At 39.3% G+C, this 25,567-nt stretch overlaps 2 protein-coding genes across 3 annotated transcripts in view; both read left to right on the forward strand.

The window, feature by feature from the left end:
• hipk2 (homeodomain interacting protein kinase 2) overlaps window positions 1-8,788 on the forward strand; it is a 77,529-nt gene extending 68,741 nt beyond the window's left edge. For both annotated transcript variants that reach the window (XM_079465527.1, XM_079465528.1), the window contains exons 11-15: window positions 472-651; window positions 859-1,176; window positions 1,342-1,589; window positions 2,388-2,548; window positions 2,627-8,788. In XM_079465527.1, the coding sequence (XP_079321653.1) occupies window positions 472-651; window positions 859-1,176; window positions 1,342-1,589; window positions 2,388-2,548; window positions 2,627-3,088 (1,369 nt within the window). In that variant the 3' untranslated portion in view covers window positions 3,089-8,788. The remainder of the gene's footprint in view (window positions 1-471; window positions 652-858; window positions 1,177-1,341; window positions 1,590-2,387; window positions 2,549-2,626) is intronic.
• A 1,968-nt stretch (window positions 8,789-10,756) lies between these two features.
• Window positions 10,757-25,567, forward strand: part of LOC306899293 (UPF0606 protein KIAA1549) — a 34,318-nt gene continuing 19,507 nt past the window's right edge. The window contains exons 1-3 of the mRNA XM_079465447.1: window positions 10,757-10,883; window positions 22,472-24,541; window positions 25,417-25,505. Coding sequence (XP_079321573.1) covers window positions 10,769-10,883; window positions 22,472-24,541; window positions 25,417-25,505 — 2,274 coding nt within the window. The 5' untranslated portion in view covers window positions 10,757-10,768. The remainder of the gene's footprint in view (window positions 10,884-22,471; window positions 24,542-25,416; window positions 25,506-25,567) is intronic.

A 25,567-nucleotide genomic window follows, 5' to 3' on the forward strand; every position in this document is an offset into this window, starting at 1 on the left:
TTTACTCTAGTCACTGCTGCCCCCTATTGCAAGATGTTGCTTAGCAGTAATTCTTCATTAGTTTTAATTGTCCATTGTTGCCTGTCATTAAGTTTTATGTTTATGTTTTATTTATATTTTTATTTGTAGAACAATGTATTACTCAACAGAGCTCTTTACTGAACAGGAATACTATTATAGTATTTATCAATATCTTTATCTTGCTTCCTATTACAAATGACAAGCATGCTCAAAATAGAAAAATCACATTAAAACAAAACTTTTATTAATAAAATATTACAAATATAACTTCTTACAGAGAACATTATATTACTTATATTATTAACAATCTATGTGTTAATCTTAATCCTAATCTATTCTTACTATATTTCAGTTTAGCTTCTTAGGTCATTTCATGTTGTTTTAAGGATGTTGTTTTATCATTTTCACTGAAATTCATTCTTGCTATCTTTTACTTTGCTTGTCTTTCAGGAATTCACATCCCCATGGCAGCCATTACAATCCCATTATGCAACAGCCAGTTTTACTGGCGGGTCACGTCGCTCTGCCCTCCCAGCAACCTCTCAATGTGGGCGTTGCACACGTCATGAGACAACCGTCAAACAATAACTCCTCCTCCAAAAAGAATAAGCAGCACCAGATGAACAACAGGTGAGCTAATGCGATGGCACCATGGTACAGGGATGGTTTGAAATGGCAAAATGTATAAATGTTTGTGTTTACAAGATACTTCAATGGTTTAATGTCCATTGTTTTATGAACCTTGTGTCTAAACATAGAATATTTACCCGCATGAGCCTTTTAAAGTAACCAGCTTAAACTCTCGAGTTGTCACTGACAAGCTTCACTTTTCTTTAGAAACTTGTCGTACGACATGTCCTCCACCCAGGCGGTCACATCACCTCAGCGCTCCAAGCGTGTGAAGGAGAACACCCCCCCACGGTGCGCCCTGGTTCAGAACGGCCAGTCTGCCACCTGCGCCCCCTCACAAACCTGTGGAGGAGGGGGGTGGAGCGGAGAGCAGGCATTTAGCACCACACGAGACCACCACGGTCAACACAACCCTCCACGTCAAACCATCATCATCCCGGACACGCCCAGCCCGGCTGTTAGCATCATCACCATCAGCAGCGACACGGATGAAGAAGAAGACCACAAACAGGCCACTAACACCAGGTCAGCAAAAGGGGATATGTAGCCGCCTGTAGTAACTTACAAACGGGTGATCAGAAGGAGAATTGGGAAACTACGCTGGGCCATATGACAAGGGCTTATTAAAATTGATGTATATCATGTCTTTACATAACTGTAGTAATGACTTCTGTTTTTACTTCTCGACAGCACGTCATCCAAACAGAGGAAAAATGTCATCAGCTGCGTGACGGTCCATGATTCCCCCGACTCCTACTCCAGCAATACCAGCCCTTACGCTGTGGATGGCCGACCCAACGGCCCAAACGCCAATGGCTACGAATCTAAAGTCGCAGTCCTGGAGAACTATAGCAACGGCAACCCGCGTACCATCATTATCCCCCCTCTGAAGAACCAGACCGGCAACAACCTGGGAGAGTGTGATAGACTCTTGCCTGGTGAGACAGGGGACGGGCTGATAAGATGACAGAGAGAGGGAGATATCTGTCGGGGCTTGAGTCTAGCAGCAATTTAATTCACTGACAGCCTCTGCTATACAGCTTAGACTTTTATAGTAGATAATAGTCTGTGCTATTGCCAAGGCTATTAAATCAAGTTAGGGAGATAATTCAAACAGCTCAGAGTTTGTCAAAAGAATATTTTATGATACATCAAGTATGAAGCGCTGTATTGCTCTGTAAACTTGAACAAATAACCTCATAATCCCTATTGAGATGTTATTTGGATTTCTCATGGTCATGGAAAACCTGGAAATATCAGAGAATTCTATGAATTTAAAAGTGTCTTGTTTTTTCTCGGCTCTGAAATATTGCATCAGCTAGATATGGAGTAACACTGTTCCTCAAGCATTGCACGATAACAGATCTGTCTGTTGAGGGTCTTTTATGAGATATTTGTACTCTAATGTGAAGTAAATTCATAAATCATTTTGAGTTTGTTTAAGTAAATTACCTGGCGCACAAATGCTAATCCAACTCAACAATATATCATTTCCATTTGATTTTCATGGCTAGTTATCATAAATAACTATCATTATGTTTAGAATACTGTAAAAAAATATATTGCATAAGTCTGTAACCTGTTGTTTTTTTATTACTATTATTTTCTTTTTAACATTGCTATTTAGGTTTAATTGTTTTTAGTTCAGTCTTAAATGTTTTTGTTTTTATTTCAATTAGCAGATATGTTTTAAGAGTTTTAGTTAACGATAGTAACATTTATATTTGTCATTACAGACACCATGAACCACCAAAACTCCATTTACAAGTTCAAGACCTCCAATGGAGGTTTTGCCGGCAACAACCACTCATCAGGGGGTGGTGCTGGAGGCGGTTCATATCGGCACCAGCGCTCTGGGCCACACCCCTTCCAACAGCAGCCTCTCAATCTCAGCCAGGTATTTCACTAATGTATTTTCGGTTTAGTTGCTCTTAATCATAAAAGTAACACTAATACATAAAATTGTCTTGTTTAGGCCCAGCAGCACATGGCGGTTGAGCGCAACGGAGGTCACCGACGGCAACAGGCTTACATCACTCCCACTATGGCTACCCAAGCTCAATACTCTTTCCACAACAGCCCCACCCACACAGCTAACCTCCATCCCCATCTGGCCCCACCTCATCTGCCGGGGCAACCTCACCTCTACACCTACACTGCTCCCACGGCCCTGGGGTCCACTGGCACAGTGGCACACCTGGTCACCTCCCAGGGTTCGGCTCGACACGCGGTCCAGCACGCCAGCTATCCGCCGGGTATCATCCACCAGGTGCCTGTTAGCATGGGTCACCGCGTGCTGCCGTCGCCTACCCTGCACCACGGTCAGTACCAGGCCCAGTTTGCGCATCAGACCTACATCAGCGCCTCACCTGCCTCCACTGTCTACACTGGATATCCGCTGAGCCCCACTAAGATGAACCAGTACTCTTACCTCTAAAGCTGAAACACTGGAGCCCAGCCAATCGCTGCTTGCCGTTTGTACAACCCTCCCCCCAGAGACAGCCTATCGACCCTTAACCCCGCCCCTTCATGCTTAAACTTGAAGACAATGAAGATGCTGATGAATAGAGCAAGTGTATTCTCGGATGAAACAGAAGGGTACTAAGGAGCTTTCTTTTTGATAAGTTTTATTTTGCCTTTTCAAACAGGCCAGTTAATTTTTCTTTTCTTGTTTTTTTTTAAGAAAGAAAGATCTTGGATTTGGTTTCTTTCAAAACAATTCGACGACGATTTAACTTCCTTCAATTCTTTCACAACAAGGTCTCATGAGCGGCCGTTTGGGAGAGACAGAGTTATGTTATGCCGGGGTTTTGTTTGGCTTTCCTTTTCTTGAAATCATTCACAGACTGTTGAGCCGGCGTCACAGTGGGGATGTTGGAATTCCTGAGAGAATTTTTGGATAAGGTGAAATACGGAAATCTGCTGCTCTTCAATGAAAAATCAAACGATGGCCTTGTACTGTCTTAAACGTTTCCAAATGACATATGCGTTTACTCTGCCGCCCTCTCCCAAATCCACCTGGAGGAAGCTTTTGGAAATACGAAAAAGACGAACTTTCTAGTGTATTTATAGACTTTTATTTGTGTTCACATTTAGAAAAGAAAATATGTTTGTCATACCGTAGATCATTAGCTGGGCCCCTCTATGTAGAATGTAGCAGTCTGCACCCGTTTATTTAATGAAGAACCTTTCTGATACCAATAGATACTTTGTGTTTCTCTTTTAATGTGATTGCACAACAGTAGTTTCAATAACATAGGCATGTTCAACATGGTAGTCGTTCGTGTGTTCACGTGCATGTGTGCGTGTGCGCCGTGTGAGGCGCTTCCCCGCACATTTGTGCAATATATTCCTCCACAGTCTTAGGTTTATCATTGTTACCTCGTAGTGCCTTACATATATTACGACGGTTTACTTGGCTGGAAGCCCACTAGAACCCGATGCTAGTCTGAGAATCGGCTCCTAAGTTGAACATCTTTATCTTGATTTAGGTCCATGTGTAAGCGTCGGCCCCAAATGTTATTGTGCTATATCGGAATCCACGTAAATAGGCACCTGCTTCTTGTTTAGCGTGCATGAGGTTATTTTACATTTAGCTGAAGATACTTGCCTGGGGTAATGAACCAAAGTCGTCTTATAAAATAAAGTAGCTTTTGTTCTGGGTAGTGGATATAATTATATACAGCATATTTACTGTACATACCATAGCTATTCGTATGTTTTAGTCCTCTTGCGATCAATGCAACATCACTGATTTTATGGGAACGTTAGGAGAAAAGTCGATTAGAGATCGGCCCATTTGTCGTTACCCCCGAAAGCACATGTACGTCTGTAAAATGTCTGCTAAAGATCTGCTGTGTAATAACATCTGATAAACGTCTTAGAGCAGTTTTACATACATTCTAAATCATAAACATCTATTTGACATCTGACAGCAGACGTCTCGGAGACGTCTTTCAGATGTGCATCAATCCAAAAAATACGTCTTGCAGATGTAAATGCAGACATCAAATAGATTTCTGAGAGATGTAGGTGTGCTATCATGGTAAAGAAAAACATGGAACGTGTTCAAATAAAGCATTCTAGGCCTGGAGAGGTCATCCAAGGTGAATCCCGTTGTTGTGGAAGGCTGGAGCTGACGGCCTGTCTGAGTGGTTTAGAGACGGTAAATCCGGGAGAGTTCGAGAAAGAAGGTCTTATTAGTGTTAGCTGAGGTGCATGCGGATGATGGTGGATTTGGATGGGAACTGTTGAGGAGCAAGAGAAGGCAAATTCCACATTTTTAATGAGAATAGCATGTTGGCTTTGAGCACATTGGTACAGTAGATGCCGAAAGAAAGCAGAGGGGATTATATAACAGCGCACCATACTCTGATTTCAGCATTCTGTGTGTCGTGGGGTTTTATTTTAACGTCTGCTCTGGAGGCTTGAATGCCTGAAGATGAAACAACATACAAGACTATATCACAATTTTGTCTTATCGTATGAATCACTTTTGCCAGTCAGTACGATACAGAAAGTGTAAGAAACTGTGGGCCAATGCTTGTGTTTTGCTGCTTAATTTAACATTGATATGTAATCGTTTCATTGTAAGCTGTGTCCTAACCATATGTGACGTAACTAAGTGATCAAAGCTCTTTCCTAAAATCTGAGATCCAAAAAGGTGTGACAAGGCACGGAGCGCTTTGTCGGCCACTCGAACTCCAGTGGCATTACGCTTGGTAGCTCTGCCCACAGTGGAATCTCATTGGTTCAGCTTCACTTACTCTTACTTGCTGTGGTTTTTAGTGTGAACAGATCAATTCTATTAATTTGTGTTAGTTTTGGGTTGTGATGGTTAGGACACAGTGTTAGCGTGTTGGTTTCGTCTTGAGAACATGGGCACGTGCTTATGGAGTATGAAATATATTCCCTACTGCCCTCATGCCATAGAACTTGCATTTTAAGTCGTTTTATTTTTACTTCGAGGTGTTTCAATTTTTCAGTTTCTACGTTGATAGGTATATATTGTGTTTGTGTAGAGAGTGTTGCAATAATTTTTGTTAATGTTCATTAACGCATTTTTGTTTCGTTTTTCTGTTATATGTCAGACATCATGTTTTTGATTTCTAGTGATTGATATGTAAATTGATTTATTCAATCCTCATCCGGTAGAAAGTCTATACCTTGTAAACGTGCTTGGCTGAGGTCTAACACCTTACAGTTACCTTCTACCGCCCATCTTTCTGAACCAGACGTTTCCGGTTTTATTCACAAAGCTGTGTGTCATTGCTCAGTAGGATACCAAATAGATTTCTCCATCATATTTGGTTTAAGCTTCTCAGATGCAAATTCTAGCACACAGTGAAGGAAAGGCGTCTTCATTGTTGAAATCACATAAAACATTCCATTTCAGTAGAGGAGCCGTTGGTGTATCTGTAGTCTCCAGACACGGGAGCTAGCCAATACGACCAAATCATGGCTCCCCTGGCATTTAAGTACTTTTTGTTCCTCCCACCAAAGATATTCATGTCATTGATGCACAGACTTTATCCCTGGCTGTAGTAGAACAGGAAGTTTCAAAGAAAAATTAGGCCAGAAAAGATCCCGTTTGTAAATTGCATGTGCAGAAATAAACCGCTAAAAAATCACCAAAACAACAAATCTGCAAAACAATATGATAATTTTGTCAGTGGTACAAAACGGAAATGTCCAGATCTCTATTTGGGTCAGAAGGATGGATTATTTTAGGAAGGCTGTTTTGTCAATGCCACATGCAGTTATATGCTTTTTAAAGCTGCTTTGTGTATTTTTCCAATGTTAAATAACTTTCTCTTAATGCTATTTTGTGATTTGTAGGAATATGAACACTGTGGCGCATTCAATCTATTTGGTTAATTGGCCTGACATAGCAACACCGGCTCCACCAGTGGTCGAGTTTGGGACGGGCCGTCTGTTTGTCTGATCAAGGGAGGAAGATGTTTTTTGAAAAACGTTTTGTAACAATGTCTTTTTTTTTTTTTTGCCGTTCAATTTGATGATGCTAGTGACACAGAATTTACACACTGCAGCTTTAAATTGTTACCGTTTGTAAGCTTTACAGTTTTTGTTCTAACCAGATATTTTTGAATCAGATACATGAATGAATTGAATCTGAGTATTTTCTTTATTAACCCTTTTATAAATGGGCCACTATTAATGAATGTAAAGTTAAGATTAAAAGATCTCATTTGTTTTATGATTACTTTGCTTGTTATTGCTGGTTTTTTTCACTTTTGCAAGTGACAGAAATGTCACAGTAATGCAATAAGTCCCTCTAAAACAACACTTAAACTTTACTACACTACACTTTGAACTGTCCATCATATTGTACATTTCATTGTGGTTTAATTCAAATTTTCATAGAAATTAGATTTTTTTTAGCGTGAACTGTTAACAGCAAAGTACAGTAGACGGTCATTTTATGTTACGAATATGTGCTGTAAATGAACCAATCGATTGACCCTTTATTTTTATGTAAACTGATATTATGTGAACAATCTTATTCATGTGATTTTAATGTCAAAATACTGCCACCATCTCCATGAACATGAAGCTTTAAGGAACTGTGGATGTGCTGTATTGTTTTGTTTTTGGAGAGGGAACATATTTTGGTTACAAAATACAGCCTACGATTAAACAGACAAAATGTCCAGCTTTCCGCCTCTTGGAAAGCTGTGGAAGTTAAAAACATTCCAAGAAACATTGCCTGGTAAAGCCTGGATGATGGTTCCCAAACTGCTATAATCAGCCCAAGAATATTTTAAAGCACACAATAATGAATTAACTCAAAACAAAGGATCAGTGTTTGTTCTTTGCCATCATGTTCATTGAAGTGGCCACTGTACTTCACAATTGTCAATCTTTTGTTTTCTTGTATTTAAGTATTTAAACACACCATTGATCTTGTTTATGAATGTGCTAAGAGGCCAAATATGACAATATGGCCATTCTCCGTGCATTGTTTTAGAACCAAAAAGATAAACAGTCTTCACGCCCAAGAACGCTCATCATTCATCTCATTTTTAGAGTCATGTACAGCAGAGTTCCTGTCAGGAAAATGTTTTATGGACTGACATCCACTTTTAAGCATCTGTATTATATCCAAGTAAAAACTTTCCTTTTAGAAAAGCGAAAACAAACACCAGTGAATGAACTTCTTTGTGAAAGTTGTCAAGCTGTCAGTTCCACCCTGACCGAAATGTCATCTATCACAAAAGTTGCCACAGAAACCTGTCAAGTAGCCGTGATAACACTGTAGCCGTGTGTGCAGCCCATCGAGACATGAACAGTTTTCTACTTGCACAGCAGCAAACATTCACAGTAAAATGTAAAAAAAGAAAACTAAATATTTTTCTACAATGTTTCAAGACCTAAGAACGCATCCGACCCCCTGACCCTAATTTTGTCAATTGCTGTATGGTTTCTCAATAGTGTGTATCACATTAGTTGTTGTCAGAGCTGTTTTGTGCTGCAGTATTTCCAGGTATACTTATTTGTTTATTGTCCTTTTTTATTATTATTATTATTATCATTTTGCTTTGTTTATTGGGGATTTGAAGAAGTGTGATGTCTCATTATTTCAATCTGTTAACGTAGCATTATATGTACCCTGTACCTTAGGCTAACATTATTAAGTATGCTATGAGAATGGATATTTTACTGGCTTTATAGAATGTTACAATGAATATAATAATGACAACAATAAGAATGATTTAACTCCTCAAAACTGAGTACTCGCTACTAGGCGCTTGTGTTACCATTACAAATGTTGTGTGCTTCTCTTAATCATTTTCGTTGTAGAAAAAGTGAATTTTATTAGGCTTCAACAACTAATGATAGCAGTGTAAATTCATGGAGGATTTTTAACAAACACGGGGGTTATAGAAGAATATAGTTATTTTAATCGTTCTATTTACTAAGTGTAGGATGTGAAGGGGCTTGCGTCGTGGTGAACTATGTTATAGCTTGTTATTCACTGTTACTTTTGATCATTTTTCGGTCTCCAAGGTGAATCGAGTTATTAAAGGAAATTTGTATGCTCACATATGCATATTGTATATGTGTAGAAATGTAATAACACTTTGTCTTGGATTTACAATAAACTGTTAAGTCACTGCATTGGTCTCGACTGTTTGTCTTTCTGTTATTTTCTGTGACTTGGTTAATCTTTTTTAAACAAACCAGCCTGAAACTGTCGGCACGAGGAGAGAAGGTCCCGTGTAGCTCAACTGGTGAAGTGTTACTTAAGCAATTGAAATGTCATTGGTTTGGACCCCAGAGAACGCAGAGTGATAAAAACGTGAAGCACTATAAGTCGCTATAGATAAAAGGGTCTGCCGAATGAGAAAAGGTAGGAAAATTAATTTGAGACCAGGTTGATTTACTGTGTATAATTATTTCCCACTGTGAGAAATACTCACACGGTACGAAGTAAAAATTGTGATCTTCCTATTCCACACCACCTGTCCGTTCACACTTCTCAGCATTAAGCTGTATTTACTGTAGGCCTACTGCTTTACAAAATCGCACAAGTAAAAAAGCTTAAAGCATTGCACGCATGATATATTTCTATTTGACCTTTCTTGTGTATCACTGAATTGTTCTAATATATTATTGCTTTATACTTTGAATTAACATTACTTTTGTATACAGTATTGTTCCTGTTTATGGCATTGATAAAAATCCTTATGACTCATAAAGATTACGTCATCGTGTATGTCGTCATACATGATGACATTGCACTCAATGGCCACCAGAATGCACTATGACTTAAAAAAACTCTGTTTAAAACGTTTGTTCTACATTATCTCGTGATATCAACTGTTGTCGCGATTAAAATCGTTAAAAGGCAACACGACTGTTTTAAACGAGTCGACGAAACGCATTCAGCCACGCGTTATCAGATTGCTAAAACGGCTTCGTTCACAAATGTCAAATTATTTCGACAGCTATCAAAAGTTGCCACCTGTCAAGTAACCGTGATGCACTCGTGGTATTGATGAACAGTTTAATATTTGCACCGTAGGGTGAGTGGAACCACAAACGCCAATGGAGGTGTCAACCTAACCCGTACTCCTGAGCGACAGTCGGGTGAGCCAATGGCTGTCCGTCCTGCTGTACGGGGCGGGTTTAGCGAAATCCCGAGGACGGCTCAGCGTTTGCTGCGAATAAAGTGAGTGATGTTTAGACTGAACGGGCAGGAACCAGACACTTCTCATGAAAAATAACACATCACGCAGTCATGGAAAACAAAAGGTCTATTGCTGATTTAAAATTAGCCATCGACTTTAGACTCTACACAACCGTCGGGATTTGAGGTAAGGACTTGCTTTTCGGGTCCGTGCACGCGCCGTGCAAGTCTTTCTTACGAGCCGTAATCTATCCGATTCAGTTTTAGGATAAAGTTGAGGGATAAACGGTGGAAACTCACACCGCTCACATTTAGGGTTCGCGTTAAACAGCCTTACATTCACCAGACAGTGACCGCGCTCGTTTCTGTCAGAACGATCCCGTTATATTTCATCCAGCTAGCATAACGCAACATCCGAGTATGTTAATTACTCAAGTCCGGTTTGACTAGCCGACGTAAAATGGAAAAGATTAAGGAGTTTTTCCGTCGCGATGGATAATCGATCAGTTATCGTGTACTGGAAATCCTAATCCGCGTGCTAACGCATTGATGTGTAGCGTAACTGGAGCGGCACTTAAAGAGTTCGCGAAGTCTAGTACGCGATGACCCCGAGGGACGCAAAATTGGTGAATGTGGAGGTTTCGTGCTTAAGTAGCAGCACATTAGTACAACGCGTTGGGATGTTGATGTTAAAAGATGAGCTCGTATGATACGCACGGCGAGGAACAAAGAAACGGATCGAGCACTTTTGCGGCGCGTTTTTGTGGTAAATGCACAGCTGTATTTCGCATTTTGTATTTCTGTTATAATGCAACACATTATTCGTTGGGTATTTTATCGAATTGTGGAATATGGTTAAAATAAGACCCGTTTAACTGTTTTTTCTCGTCTGCTTTTGGATCACCTGCAGCTCACGGTCATCCACAATCCTCGGATAACGTCGGACAAAAACATGTGCTTTTCTAAATGGATGGTCTAATGATGGAGGGACATAGCCAGGTCGCCGCGCGCGTGCAGTCGGCCAGGCTGATGAAGATGATGATGTTCGTCTCCATGGTGATCGCTGATTCACCTGCTGCAGGTAAGTGATGTCATACTTCATTTTGGAAGGGGGATCAGTTTGCAGCCAATAATTAGAAGGGTTTATTCTGGGCTTATGACAGACTGCTGTAATGCAAAGTTTTGAAGACAATTATTTTGATGGTTCAATGCTCTCTGCATGTAACGTAAGACATCGTTTTCAACGTAAATCATATTTATTTATCGGTATGTAATGTTTGGTTTTATATTGAACTAGTGCACATAGACTAGTTTGATTTAATAAATGACGTGTGACGTCAACAACAAAATAAACGGAAAGTGTACATTTTAATTCCTTATGAAAGATGATGGGTTTGCATAATCAACCAGCCAGACCCAAAAACAGCAACCCGAGAGGTTTCTTACTATGCCAGACTGGCATTATGCAGTTTCATGGTGTTTGAATCAAAACTTTTGAACCATTCTGTCCAAACATCTTTAGGTTTTTAATTCTTCAAAGAAAACATGCGGTAAATATTCGTTTTTTAGTGAGATCTTAAATCGGGTCGTTCTCATGTGATTTTTAAATATGATGATGTTAATATTTTCCTGTCTGTTGTTACGGAATGGCCGTAGATTTACCTTAATCCAGGTCATTGATGTATAGCATTAGAACCCACGCGTTTCCAAACAACTGTAGTGAATTAATACCATTAAAACAACAGTAACGGTTTAGTTATGGCTCGTTTTACAAGCTGAAAGACTAACTGTTCCAGCCTGTATATGTCATCCAGACTTCTTGTAGACTGGTGGATCAAAGAGCTTTCTGCAAACAGAAAAAAACAAGAAACTAGGCTGCAGAAAAAACATCTGCTCCTAGATGCTTTTTAGTGATAGAAGGACATTTTTGAAAAAGAAATTGTATTAATTTGCGCATTGCAGTGTTGTACCAGGTGCATGTGTAAGAACCATGGTAATGTTTCTTATTTTAGTTTTTAAAGAACATTAAAGTCTGTGGATGACACGTTCAAGAGCGTTTTCATAGATCAGAAATCGACTGCTACTGTACAGTATGCGTGTCATCTCGTCACCCATTTATTCAAGCTGTAAATAATTATATTAGTTGCTTATTGAGTCAAGTGTAAGTGCTGATGGCCTGAAAATAGCCTTTGCAGTAGGGCACATGTTTCACAAGTAAAATGAGGTGAACTTTTTATATTCTGTTATGTTTGTCTCTAGTATGAAAGGATCATTCGTGTCAACCATTATTCTTCACATATAATCTTCACAATGCATGACGGCATTAGGTTAATACACATTTCAAAACTCCTTACTCATGTTAAGACCATGTTGTCAAGAGATTTGATATTTCAGATCTATCAAATCTGCTTGTGAACAGTCACTGACTTTCCAACTGCACCAGTCTGTTGTGACAATTTATTCCGCAATGACCGGTCATATTCAGAGCCTAGATGGATTTTGTCAGTTCTGTCGCTTCTTTACTCCGTTCCAAGCGGAGACGAAACCGTCGTCTTGTTTTTCGAGAATATCTCTAACCCCTGATAGCATTAAGCTGTAAAACGAGAACACCAACACCATTCCTCAGGAGTGGTGTAGGATTATAGGAAAAAAAAACTCATTATCCTGTAGATTTGTAATGGGTTTAGGTCTATGTTGTGATTCTCTTCATTTCTTCAGATCATGAAATTTAATGTAATGATATCAGTTGAGGCATGTGTATATGCAATATAATTACTAAAGCTTAGTGGCTCAAATGCTTCTATCATCTGGGAGCACACAGGTGTTTTAGTTTGGCTGCATTTTGGAATTGCTGTGTAATTGCAAGCTTTATCTTGGCACTTTGATGTAGGTCATAGGTTTTGTTTTCTCAAATTGATGCTGAAAATTAGCAGAAGCATTGCACAGGTCTGTAGTAAAAGAGCTGAGATACTCTCATTCAGATGTCAAACACCCAGTAATGGATTGTGGGTGGAGTCAGTTAGGGTGTAAGTCAACAAATAAGCCCTGATTTTTTTCTCCCAGACCGGGTCTGAGCGGTATGTGTGTGTGTGTACATTTCCATCTTTGTGATCTTAGCCAAAATCCCAGCCTATCTCCAGGACCTGTCTACATCGCTGCATGTTCCACCGTGACAGCTTGCCTTGGCAATAGTTTGATGTCACACACGCCTAAAGGTTTAGACTGGCATCTGAAAGAAAGCCTGCTTGTCTGCTTTTGTCTAGATGTGAGTGTTCAGAATTAAATCTTGAAAACAGGCTATTTCTGTCCTGAATTTATGACAGTGTAGGATTTCAGGTCTGAATAATACAGTATGTGAATGTGGCTTGCGCGTACAAAACTCACCATTAACATGCTAGGATGCTGTGGGTCACTGCCAGGGCGTTGCTAAGGTGCTCTTTGTGAGTTCTAGCAGGATGTTATACAGTTGCTAGGGTATCCTGGGTGATTGCTATGGCTTATCTGGGTGGTATGGATGTTTTAGCAAACACATCCCGTAATGCCTCGGATTTCTGCTCGTATGCATCTGACCAGCCTGCATGTGGCTTTTTCATTCCCAGTGTATGATAAATATGGCAGATGTTTGACAGAATGTTAAAATAGGCAGAAATTCACTGTGAAACAAGCAATCATTGCCTCCCTATAGGAAGTTTGGAAGAAACCTTGTCGTTTCATCACCAATGGCAACCGATGAGTCAAAGGATGGGCATGGATAAGAGCACTCAGAGTCTTTAAGAAACCTGTAGCTCTTATTAATATTACTGTAAATAAAAACCACTCTCAGAAACAGGGTATCAGAGCTTCCAGAGGAGTGTTGTTTTATTTTTTGTGCACTTTGTGCAAAACCCACGGCTAATTACAAGTATTGCCTCTTTTACAAGTGAAATCTAATCTGTTTGGGACGACAATGAGCGCATTCATTATTCATGTCCTTTAGGGCTGGGGACAGATCAATACGCCGAGCCCATCAAAAGCCACAGGAGCTGGATTCTAAGGATGGATGAGCAGACAAAGTCCCATTGAGAAACTTTTGGAACTGGGACTGTTGGATCCCAAGCTCTTTGATGTTGAACCCTTGCCGATTGGAGACGGAGAGTTTTTGTGTGCATTTGGAGGATGCTGTTTTGGCTTTCCCTGTGTAGACCATCAACATCCAACCACGGTCAATTTAGGGATGTTGATGATTGCCGTTTTTGTTTTGGCCCTTACAGGTTTGTACAAAATTTCCACGGAATAAAGAGATGAATTCTCACTTTATCAGATCTGGTTAAGATAAAATGTTCATTTTTCGTCATTTTATTTATACAGGTACCTCCAACCTTATTTCAGGTTGATTTATTTTAACAAAAATACAATTCGTTTTCACCGTAGAGAAGCTTCTAATATCCAATTCTGTTTGTGCCCTATATCGTCTAAAAGACTTCTTTAAGTAGTTTCGCCTCTGTTCTTTTTTTATGGGTAAATCCCCCTTTAACAAGTTAGTATCATAGACCAGTTGTTCTTATTTTATGTAATTGCTGTAAAAAACGTGTTCTCACGTCTTTAAAGTTCTTGTTACAATCACAGAATCTTCATGGACTATGAGAATTCAGGCAGCAAAATGTAAAAAAAGTGAAGCTTATGTGCGTTTATCTGCCACGAAGCGAAGCAGGTGCTTTATTCTGTCTGTCTGTTGCGCTTAGCAGTGTTTACAGCCGACAGCTTGTGTTTTGCGTTCTGTTTTTTTATTGTTTTTATGCGAACAGCTTTCTTGCATCAAGAATTTCATCAAAACAAGTACAGATCAAGACTCTGTTGTTTTATGAGATTCCACAGCACATACTTAACAATAAAGTTCAACGAAACGGCTGAAATTAAGTTAAGCTGTTTCCATTGTTTTGGACTTGTTCTGGTTTTATTATTTACCTGCCAGACATGACGTGTCACGTTTCTGATATAACCAGCATTTTATATTTAAAAATCAGGTCTCATCTTCTGACAACACTTGTTTTGTAGAGTACTTGCATAAAGTGACACTCACAGATAAGAGGCATTATATTGTAGTTTTTAAAGAACTGTGTGAATAAAGCCCTGTGAGGCGGTGATAGCGTCGGTTCTGTGTTAAGGACCGTACACAATAGCAGGCAGACAATTTTAAACTACCCATTAAACCATGTCCCATTCACCTACAGATATATACTGATATTTCATTCATCAATCTTTGTTTTGCTTGTTTTTCCGTACTATACCTTAGGTTGCTTAGTATTGTAGTTTACATGTTAAATGTGTGCCATGAATAAAAATGCATACTCATTTACATTACAAAAGAACAGTTCACCCTAAAATGGTTTAAATGGTTTTTGTTCTGAAGAACACAGAGAACTGTTTGGCAGCCCCTCGCGCATAAGCACTAGTGTTTACATCGGTGTTAAGTTGAATAAAAGACAAACAAAATTTACCTATATATTTTATCATTGAGGATTTCTTTAGAAAAGTCTAAAAACCTTGTTCTCGTGTCTCGTCTAGTGAGATAAGTGTCTCATCTTTCTGTACAGTTCAGCACATGCCTGGATCATCTCACTTTGAGCAGATGGTTTCATCAAGCACAGTCGGGGTTTATGAAGATATCGTTTATATATTCAAATTTACAATAAAAAAGAATTAAATCTTGTGTAAAATAATGTAATTGAATTGATCGCGCGACAGATTTTAGATTATTGAATTACATTTGTCACTTGTGTTGTGTGGAACCAGCCATTTTAGTTCAGTTTTTTAAGTTATTGCAAGCATTTGACCATAATTGCGTTCTCATCTACATTTCATATTATTTACTGAAAGATCTATAAAAGGTTCAGTGAGTTAGAAGTCCAGTCTAAAAGACCAGTGTGTAGTTTATGCAGTGAATTCAGTCACCAAACCGTATAGTTACACTGTCTTCAGGGCTTCTCCAGTTTCACGCCTTGCCTTTTGTAGAAAACTGAATGCATGAAGGGAACGTACACAATATTCCAGCTAAGGAAAAGTCTGTTTCTGGATATCAGTTAGGAGTTAAACTGTGTTTTCACCTTCCTCATTCCCTCTCCCTTATAAGCTCTGTTTTCCTCGCTCCTCATCATCTCCCTCAGACACAGTCAAGATGTTCCCTGTTTGCATTTTTTTTCTCTTCTCTCTTTGTTTTTAGCGTGTTAGGATTCAAGACAGATGAGGGAATTCACTAAACACCTGCAGTGTCTTGTACAAAAGCGTATTGTACTACAGAAACCTTAATCTTGGTCACTTACCACCCGCTTTGCGGTTTAACCTGATGCTACAGTATATGCACTGAAACAGCGCAGAGTGTTTGCAAAATTGTGATTCTTTTCAGCCAAAAACACTTTGATAAAAATTTTATTTGTATTATTTATAGCACAACATTTGTGCTATTGCCTCCATTGAAAAACAGTCTTAGAGATCATTTAAGTTAAAAAAATGTTTTTGTACACTTTTGATTATGGTAACAGTATTTTGTCTAATGATGCAGAACAGCATTATATATATACACAGTAGTATGTACTTTTGGTATTTCAAAGAGCCGACTCGGGTGCCTTGATCACAGTGATGGAGCGTGTGTTTGATGTACAGTTTACTGTATAGTTGCCAGATAGAGTATATGCCAAATCGCGGTAGCCTGCTGCATCCTCCATAACTTTGCACTCAGCATAATTCCTCCAGTAAATCGGGTGCTAAAACAACACAGACCGTGCGTGCAAATGAACAATAACAGCAGCGTAATTCACGCTTATTGAGTTCCCCCTAGAGTGTTTATGTGACCGGGGCAGACATGACCTCAGTACGATCAATTGAAGCAGTCAGAAAAACGTTTCGCGTGATGTCACTCTGCTCTACCCGTGTGCCGCGTTAGCTAACATCTTCCTTCCTGGTTTTTCTTGAAACACAGTCATATAGTCATACTAACATCTCCAGATGTTAACCTGTAAAATTCAGGTGGTTTGACCCTATTCACTTTTTCCTTTGGAAAACTGCCTCAGCCTTGTGATTATAATATTGAGAGTGTTCGTGACATGAGAAAAGCCACTGGTGAGCTGTGTTTATGCTGCTGTTAACTCTTTGTTTTCTGTCTGTAGTGGATGTCCGTGGGAAGTTTCAGTCGTCTCGAGCAAATAGTCCCAGATAAGACAAACAAACGTGTTCTGTTTTGTGTCAAAGAAGCCATTTAACTCCCTCATGCTGATTTAGCTTTACAACAAAAGAAAATGTATACATTGTATGTATAGGCCTTGTCATTTATTATTACTGTTTATTATCCTATTTGGCATTTAGGAAATGTTTTATTATTTTTCAGTGAATATTATAGCTAATATATAATATAATATAGCTATTCAGATTTTTTGAAAATGCATACAGATGGTTAAGTTAACCTTTGTTGTCAATAAGTTCTATGTACAGCATAAATGTTATGGAAAATCTTTTATTTGACTTTCAGTTTCTTTTTTATTTTGTTCAAAATATCGAGCTGAGTGTGTATCATTACATTCCTTATCTGACATTTTATTGATAAAATGTATCAGAATTTTGTTATTGTTAATTATATCTACAACTTTTTTATTTATTTATATTTAAGGATAGGGATCTGGAAAATGACAATGTGCCATAGAGGAACTTAAAATGACTCTTTAAAACAATAATATTTGTTTCTTTGAAATAGTTTGCCACATAGTCTGTCGATTTCCATTTTCTACTTCTACTTTAATCTAAAGAAGTATTGTTTTTGAATTAGTGTACTACTCGGTCTAACAGGACTATTGTCCGGCTCCAGGATATACTTTCAATATAACAATATAAAAGAAACCATCTAAAATATGGCTCCCATTATAGCATTTGGAGATAAAACGAATGTTAGCACAGTTGTTTCTTTGATTGTTCGATTAGGCTGCGCATGGGGAGTTTATGCCAGCGTTAGGGAGCGGCAGTCACGCAATGGGATCCAGTTAAAACAGAACCATGTGTGGGCACAGGAATTTGAATTAATACCAAAGACCTTTCCTAGTGCTTTTTTCCTTTTCCCCTCTTTCTTGGTGGAGTAGCAACAACCATCAAATGAGACTTTCTTTAAAATGAGTCTGGCAAATGAAAGGAAATTACATCATTGCCAGGGATGTGGGGGGGTTGTACTTCTCAGTGTTTGTGGCAGTAGGTATTGGATCCAGTCTAGCTTTTTTGTTTGTTACACTTTAAATTAGGTCCGGTAATACAACCCTAAAATTAAAGGAGGGCGTGTTATGAAATGCTCTGTGAGCTGTTTCTGCACAATTAAATGGATCTAACAAATAAAGCTTTGAGATACAGTAATCCATCCCTCTACTAACAATAAAAATACTATGGCATCACTGTGGTGCCAGGGTTATAGCATGTTGGTGTTTTTTATTGTTTGTTGATGAAACAATAGTCAATCAGTCTGAAATGTCAGACCAACAGTCAGATTGTTTTGGCTATAGAGTGACTCAATCCAGGGTTGGTATATTGTGTTATTCCTTCCTCTTTCGACTAAGCGGGAGTTTAGGGAGGACCAAATTACATTTGGGTGTGCCAAACTGAATCATTTATATGGGTTTGATCTCATCTCCAGCCTTCTTGTGGTTTCACTACGACGTCAGCCAGTTCACATCGAGAGAGAGGGACACATACTGTACGGATGTTAACCATAATCTTGTTTATGGCAACGTTTCATTTAATTTGGAATCCCTTTGAGTATTATTTTGTCAATTCATTCAACCCACTGAAGATGTCAGTCATACCTGTTATTTTGTTAACAAGGTGGACATGAAAAAGTTGAAATGACGATCAAATGTAGTTCGCTTTGTGATCACAATGATAACCCTCTGTAGCTTTCTGTAGTTCTTTCTCTGCTGTTTTTTCTGCACATATTACAGATGTTAAAGTTAAATTATGTAATACAAGAAGAGAAAGTTATGGCAGATGTGTTATGCTGACTCTCAAGTGACCGAAACAACGTGTGCAAAGTGCCACGACTAATTTCCCCAAGTTTCTTTCTTTAAGAAAATGCAATACTAGTTCTTTGTCTTGGTCTAACCTATAAAGTTTTGTGTACATGATTATTTGTGCTCTGTGCATATGCCTAAAGTCACAACATTTTCGAGTCAGAGGGCATTTAAGTATGTGTTATTTTGTAATTTTGATCATAAAATAAAACATGCACATTTATAAATGTTTATTTTCTTTGTGACTCAAAGAAAACATGTTTCTGGTTCATATATAGTTAAGAACACGTCTACCTGATACGTGTTGCTAAAGTACATCTGTGAAAGCGATAGCTCCAACAATGCCAGACTGTTCATGCGCTACATGGTTGTATTTCTGTAGCAGGTGGCAGAGGGAATCATTGGCACGCCCGTCTGTTGGGTCGTGGTATTCCCCTTCTGTTCGTCTGTCGGGTGAGAGACCGTCTGCCATTACTCAAGATAAACATTGCTCATTTAGGCTGAAGGTGACCTTGAATGAATGAATGAATTATTTAACTTGCCCTGCGATCAGTACTATTGAGTCACTTTGTCTTTAATTACTTTATGGCCATCTGAGTTTTTATATTTGTAATGTAATGTTCGGGAATGTTTATCATTGTAACGTTCTACCCGGGTTTTGAGGCCAGCTGGACAAACACTCTGTTTTATGGGCGTGGCGCATTGAAGACTTGGAAGTAAACGCCCACTGCTATGATTGGATAGCAGTTTGCGAAGAAACCTTAGTTGGAGCCTTCTGTGCATTTGGTTAGACGTAACGTTAGGTTACACATTATCAGGACATAACCAGCGATCTTTAACAAAGCAATGGGGACGCATAGTACAAGTTTTACTCGCATATTGCTGCACCAATCCTCTCGGATCCAACATTGACTTAACAGCACTGCTTTTTAATTTTAGTCTCTTCACAAATTCAGAGCTGGAACGTCTTTAAAAATAAACTTTCCTAATGTCGGAATCCAAAAGAAGACGGCATGTTTATTGCTTCCTCGCTCTATCTGGTTCACAAGCTCCACTTGTGTTACTTCAGTACTGTCATTCGTGAACTAGTGGGCGGGGCTAGAGAAGCAGTCGTTGATATTCTTCTCTGAAGTTCAACCTATCAATAAGTGCATTCCAGGACCTGGCGTTTGCTGGGGCTGGTGTCAATAACAGTTGTCAATTCAGTGACAAGGGCGTTTTCAGTTCTGACACTTAAAGGATGTTCGCTTGAATCCGACTACCTCTTATATAACAAAAGCTCGGGTTAAAATTGATGTCTTAATTCATCGGCCCTTTAAAGTCTTGTGCTTGTCAATCATTGATACATTCATGGCTTGTAGTTTGTGTCGTTTCCAAAAATGGGTCGACAGTCTGTTTTCCGTGACCTGGAGATGGAAAGCCTTGGTTGTTGTGGCTTTAATCTTACATGCTGTTTAGGTTTGTCAGTCACGTTATCAGATTTTCATTACACATTTGTCATAGCCAAAATAATCCACAAAAAAAGATTTCTGTTTATTTTGGATTTCAACAAAATCAACAATCACGGTTATTAACATCACAGGTATTTTCAGTGCTGATATATTGCTACACTAATGCTTTTCTCTATTACTGAATGGGAGGAATTGAACACTTGTGAGGTCAGAGGTCGGGCAATCTTTGCCCCCTTTGTTGTGTTCATTGCCTTCACTGTCGCTCAGTGACCTGGAAAACGATTGACCAACAATTGATTGGTTGGTTTCTTTAACTGAACACAAGAACTCTTTCAGGATTCTTATCACTTGTTGACATGAGCTATTTCGTCACATCACTTTATTAAATAGCTTGGCACCGGGATGTATCTATTCTCCATTTGTGGAGCAGTATATTTGGGTCTCGTGTTTTACAAGTGTTTTTGTTCTTGCTGTTGTTGTAAAGTTGTGACCAATCTTTTAAAGCTATATAGTCATGATTGTCTGTGTTACTTGGCTGTCTGTTTAACAGGGGCTTCAAACACTTGGCCCAGAGCATGTGAGTGAGTAACTCGGCCTCATAGAGAATCAAAGAAAGAACTCAGGAAAACCAAACATGGAGCATGTTGATCTTATTAATGTAGCATAGGATGTTGGTTCCGTAGCGCATAATTTTTGTGTGATTACATGTGATAGAAGGTGAGCTACTTTTTATTTACTGCCTCACTGTCATCACTATTTTTATAGCTTTTTTTTACTCGCCTTTTAAAGTGGTCAGTGGAGTTGGCTGATGCTATGGAATTATCTCAATTCTCTCAACACTGTTTCTTTTGATAACACAGCCAAGGTTTTATATGAAGTGTTATCCATTTTACCCATGTGTTTATTCACTTTTGGGGAAGAAGACTAAATTTAGCTGTGTCCGTGTGTGGGGGGATTCTTCAGAAGATGAGTGATGTCAACTAAGTCACAGATCTGCCTGGCTTATGATTTGAAGTCTGTTGTGTAGTTAAGTGACTACTGTGAATTAACTCTTTTCATGGCTCATTTTGAGATGATTTTATTTGTAAACATATGCAATGAAGAAAGATTGTAATAAGAAATTAAGAGCTAACAATAACATTCTCCATAGACCGATAACGCTTTCATCATTTACTCACCCTCGTGCTGGATGACTTTCTTCTGTAGAATGCAAAAGAAGATATTTTAAAGAACAGTAACATTGGTCCTATATCACATCCATTCCATAAACACAAAATATATATCAAAATATATATAATTCACGTTAAACCAGTTCCGCATTGCTCAATGACACACTGCAAATACATCCTAATCCACCCTGTTATTCATAAAGTCTTAAACAGGCCGATGCTCCGTTTCAAGGGCTGCTGCTCAGCCACCCAGACATCTGGCATACACAATTAATAACAGGCCATTCATCTCTAGGTTTCTCTATGGTTTCAGCACCCTTGTTATAGTTTATTGGCCCCAGCACACTACCAAGCTTCTGCACACGCTCTCTGAGACCATTTCATCCTCTTGTGCTTCATTAAGAAGCTTCTCACCCTTCTCTTTCATCCTCTTTTTCAGAAAGGACCATTCAATTACTGTGCAGCTGCCTGTGAATACCAGGCCAAACACTGCCAGCTGTAGTGCCCAGCATCCACGCTCGTTGTAAATGCAGAGCTTATGGAAATGTTTATAAAATAAATGTTTATAAAACGGGTAGCGGAATATAAACCAGACAGTCAGATTTTTCTTTCAGGAATCCTTGGTGAAGGTGGCACGCTTAATTATTTAAATATTCTCTTGTTTTGTGGCCTTGGCACATTCCAACCATTCGCACTTGTTGGAGAACGTGACTCAAATTGACTGAACAGCGACAGTTGAGTTTTTGCAAACCAATAACAAAAGAAAACCTTGAGCATCTGGCCGCGATGGTGTCACGAAAGTCCTTGGCACAGATGCTTTGTGATGTACATCAACAGTGTTTAATAATGTTTAATAATTTTGACCTATATTGTTATTTGTAGGTTATACGTTTCTTGTCTGACGTCAAGGTCTGTCATTGTTTTTAGCTGATATTTCCAAAATTGATGTCACTGTTTTTGGCAGCAGGGCTTGTTTGGGTTTGCATTATTTGAATAATTTATTGAACTTTCCTGTTTTTGTGTCTCCCTTAGACTGGCCATTGGATGCTCCAAACATGCCAAAAGAATCTTCAATAGAAGTGCTGCATAATGTATCTTATACCTTGTCTGGATTTTCTACATCACCAAGTTCAATAACCTCTAAAGCCACAGAGAATCACAATGCGAATGCTGTATTTGGCTCAGTATTCACCTACTCCATGAACTCTGACCCGCACCCAGATCCCCTTGCCACACCCCCTTTACATTCCTTGGAGTCTGAAAAAGGAGTTTTTTCCAGACAGCCTCGAGAAGTTAAGTCTCCAGTGCCTATCTCTCATTCAGTGCCCCCCTCCATCAGTCCAGCTCCACAGTTCCTCTCACAGCCTACAGACAGTTTATCTGTGCCATCTGGAGATTCGCCTTGGAGAATTCCTGCTGATTCTCCCATTCCTTCTCCTGAGATCCAGTATGGAACGACGAGAGAAGGTGACACTGAGATTCCTTTTGGAGACGCAGTGGAACCAACCGCCAGAATTCAAGTCCTTCAACCCAGCCATAGCCCACAAGTAAAATTTGATCCAAATTATCAGGAGTTAGAGCCGAGTCATGTTTTCGTTAACCCTCTTGTGACATCAGCCTCTGTTGAGCCAACTATGGGCCCACCTGAAGACTTTTTCCCAACCAACACCATGGATGTGGATTATGGCTCTGGAGATTACCTGGAAACTATGTCATTCATGGGATCGGAAGACAATGACTACTCTCTGGTTAGTAATCTTCCCTCTGATGTGTATGATTTTGAATACTCAAACTCTGAGACCTATAACACCACATTTCCAACAAGAGTGGTGATGTCATTTTCCAGCAAACACTTGAATCCCACCTCTACAAGTGACACCAGTCATTTCTCCAGCAAACATGTTGAAAGTTTTAATAGTAATTCAACCTCAAACGTTCCCACCACTGATTTAAACCAACACCAAACAACATTTCTCAGTTCGACAATCACAGTTCCCATTTCTTGGCCAACGTCTCCAATTTTAACCCCTAAACCCAGCATTTCGACTTCTGAGCCCAACCAAACCATTTCCCCATCCCTTCCAACCATCCAACCAACTAGAGTACATTCTTTACTCACTTTTTCAAATCCGTCAGATATTTTAAACCAGAATCAATCTGTGAATGAGAGTTTAGAGATGGCACCTGACTGGCCAGGCACTGTCACCATCCAACCCACAGATGTTCTTTTGCCAGACATGAACAGTTTGGAGTTCTACACTATTCAGATGACCAAGGAAAATGGTAGCTTGCCAGAGCACACTACCAAACATATAACCTTTAGTGTTTCCTCTACTTCAATTGGCACTACACACATTGTGCCCAATAGTACGTACACGATTGACCCGAGTTACATGCTAACTACAGTGATTGATGACACGCTTCAATCTGCAGACAACAGTTCGTGGATTGAAGAAGAATCTTCAACATATACCTCTGGATTTGAACCTTTTAACACTTCGACCCTGGAGCCCTCAGACGTTAAACCGAGCCTTACGAATACTACAGTGTTAGATTTGGAATCTTCATTTGTACCGACACCTTCAATAGACCCTTCATCTTCATTGGTTAGTCAAGACTCAACCAGTGGTTTATATACCACACCTACTATAACTTACAATACTTCCTTACTGGTAACCAACCAACCTCCTTCTACTGTGGAACCAGATGGCGTGTCATCCGTTAATGAAAGCCAATGGGATTTCACCTCAATTCCAACCAAAACTCCCTTTCTAAGTACTGCATTGAGCACCTCTACATACCCAACTGACTCAACCTTCAACGTGACCTCACCTCCCCCTGTAAGCGAGATGGCAGACGAAGAGTTTCTCTCTGAAATGCCATCTGACACTCCTGTCACCGCGGTTACTAACAGTGATGACATGAGTAACAGTACAGTCTCTCCCACAGTTTTACATAATGACAACACTGAGTCTACATTAGCAACAGTGACTACAATAAACGACTTGTCAGTTACAACACTAAGCACAACTCTTGAAACAACCACTGCCCGGAAGTATCTCTGCAACATCACTGAACCAGACACATACCTGATTAGAGTCGGTAAGATATTTTTACATTTGCTTAACAGTAGCATATCAACAAAGTGGATCTCAATGTGTAACTTGATGCTTTAAGTAGGGTTGGGTATCGTTTGGGTTTTTTTCGATACCGGTGCCAAATCGATACTTTTAAACCGGTAACGGTCCCTGATCGATACTTTTAAAAAAGAGCCGCAAAACACAGGTGGATGACATTAAAGAAAAATATGTTCAATTAAAAAATATTTATTAAAATAATAAAAAATACACAAAAAAATTCACAGTTTAAGTGAATGTGAAATGCGCATGGACACTAACATTGAAAGATGTTATAGTGTTTACCGTTTACCTTGTTTACCCTCCAGCTACAACTAAATGCTCACCCTAGTTGTATTAAATATGGGCAGAAAATGCGTTGAATATATCAACAGATTAAGTCCATTTACAGAGAGCCTTCTAGGCTACATTATATGTGCATTATTTTAAAATCAGACAGTATGTATAATAAATAAGTATAATTATTTAATAAAGGGATGGAGAGAGAGCGTGCATTAAAACCGCCTTCCAGTATGATGAATCCACGGGTCATGTGCGTTCCGCACGGTCCACAGATCATTCTCGATGCGTTTAACCATTATGCAAGATGTGTTGGATTTGTATTATCTGAGCTTTCCGACTTTCGTTCATGTGAACGAGGGCAAATGTCTCAATAGGCGGCTCAGTCAGCATTTAAGTTGCACCGAAATGAGGCCTCGAAATCTGCGTTTTTATTCTGTCCAGTTACATACCGGATATATGGCACCAGGTTTTGGGACCCAACCCTAGATTTAAGCAACTCTACAAGCTTTTTTAGCAAGGCTGAAAGATACCAGTCAGCCTAATATTTGCTTTTTATAGGGTTTCCTCCAGGATCCACTGCTGGATATGCCAAAGCCAAAGTCAGAGAGATTCTGAAAGCGGAGTTTAATCGCTCAGTGGAGCTACAGGTATATTAAACACTAACACTTTTAAATGTGTTGTAAAATAAGCGAACCATACTTATTTCAGA

The sequence above is a fragment of the Barbatula barbatula genome, assembly GCF_947034865.1.
Source record: "Barbatula barbatula genome assembly, chromosome: 10".
In the NCBI taxonomy this organism is placed as follows: Eukaryota; Metazoa; Chordata; class Actinopteri; order Cypriniformes; family Nemacheilidae; genus Barbatula; species Barbatula barbatula.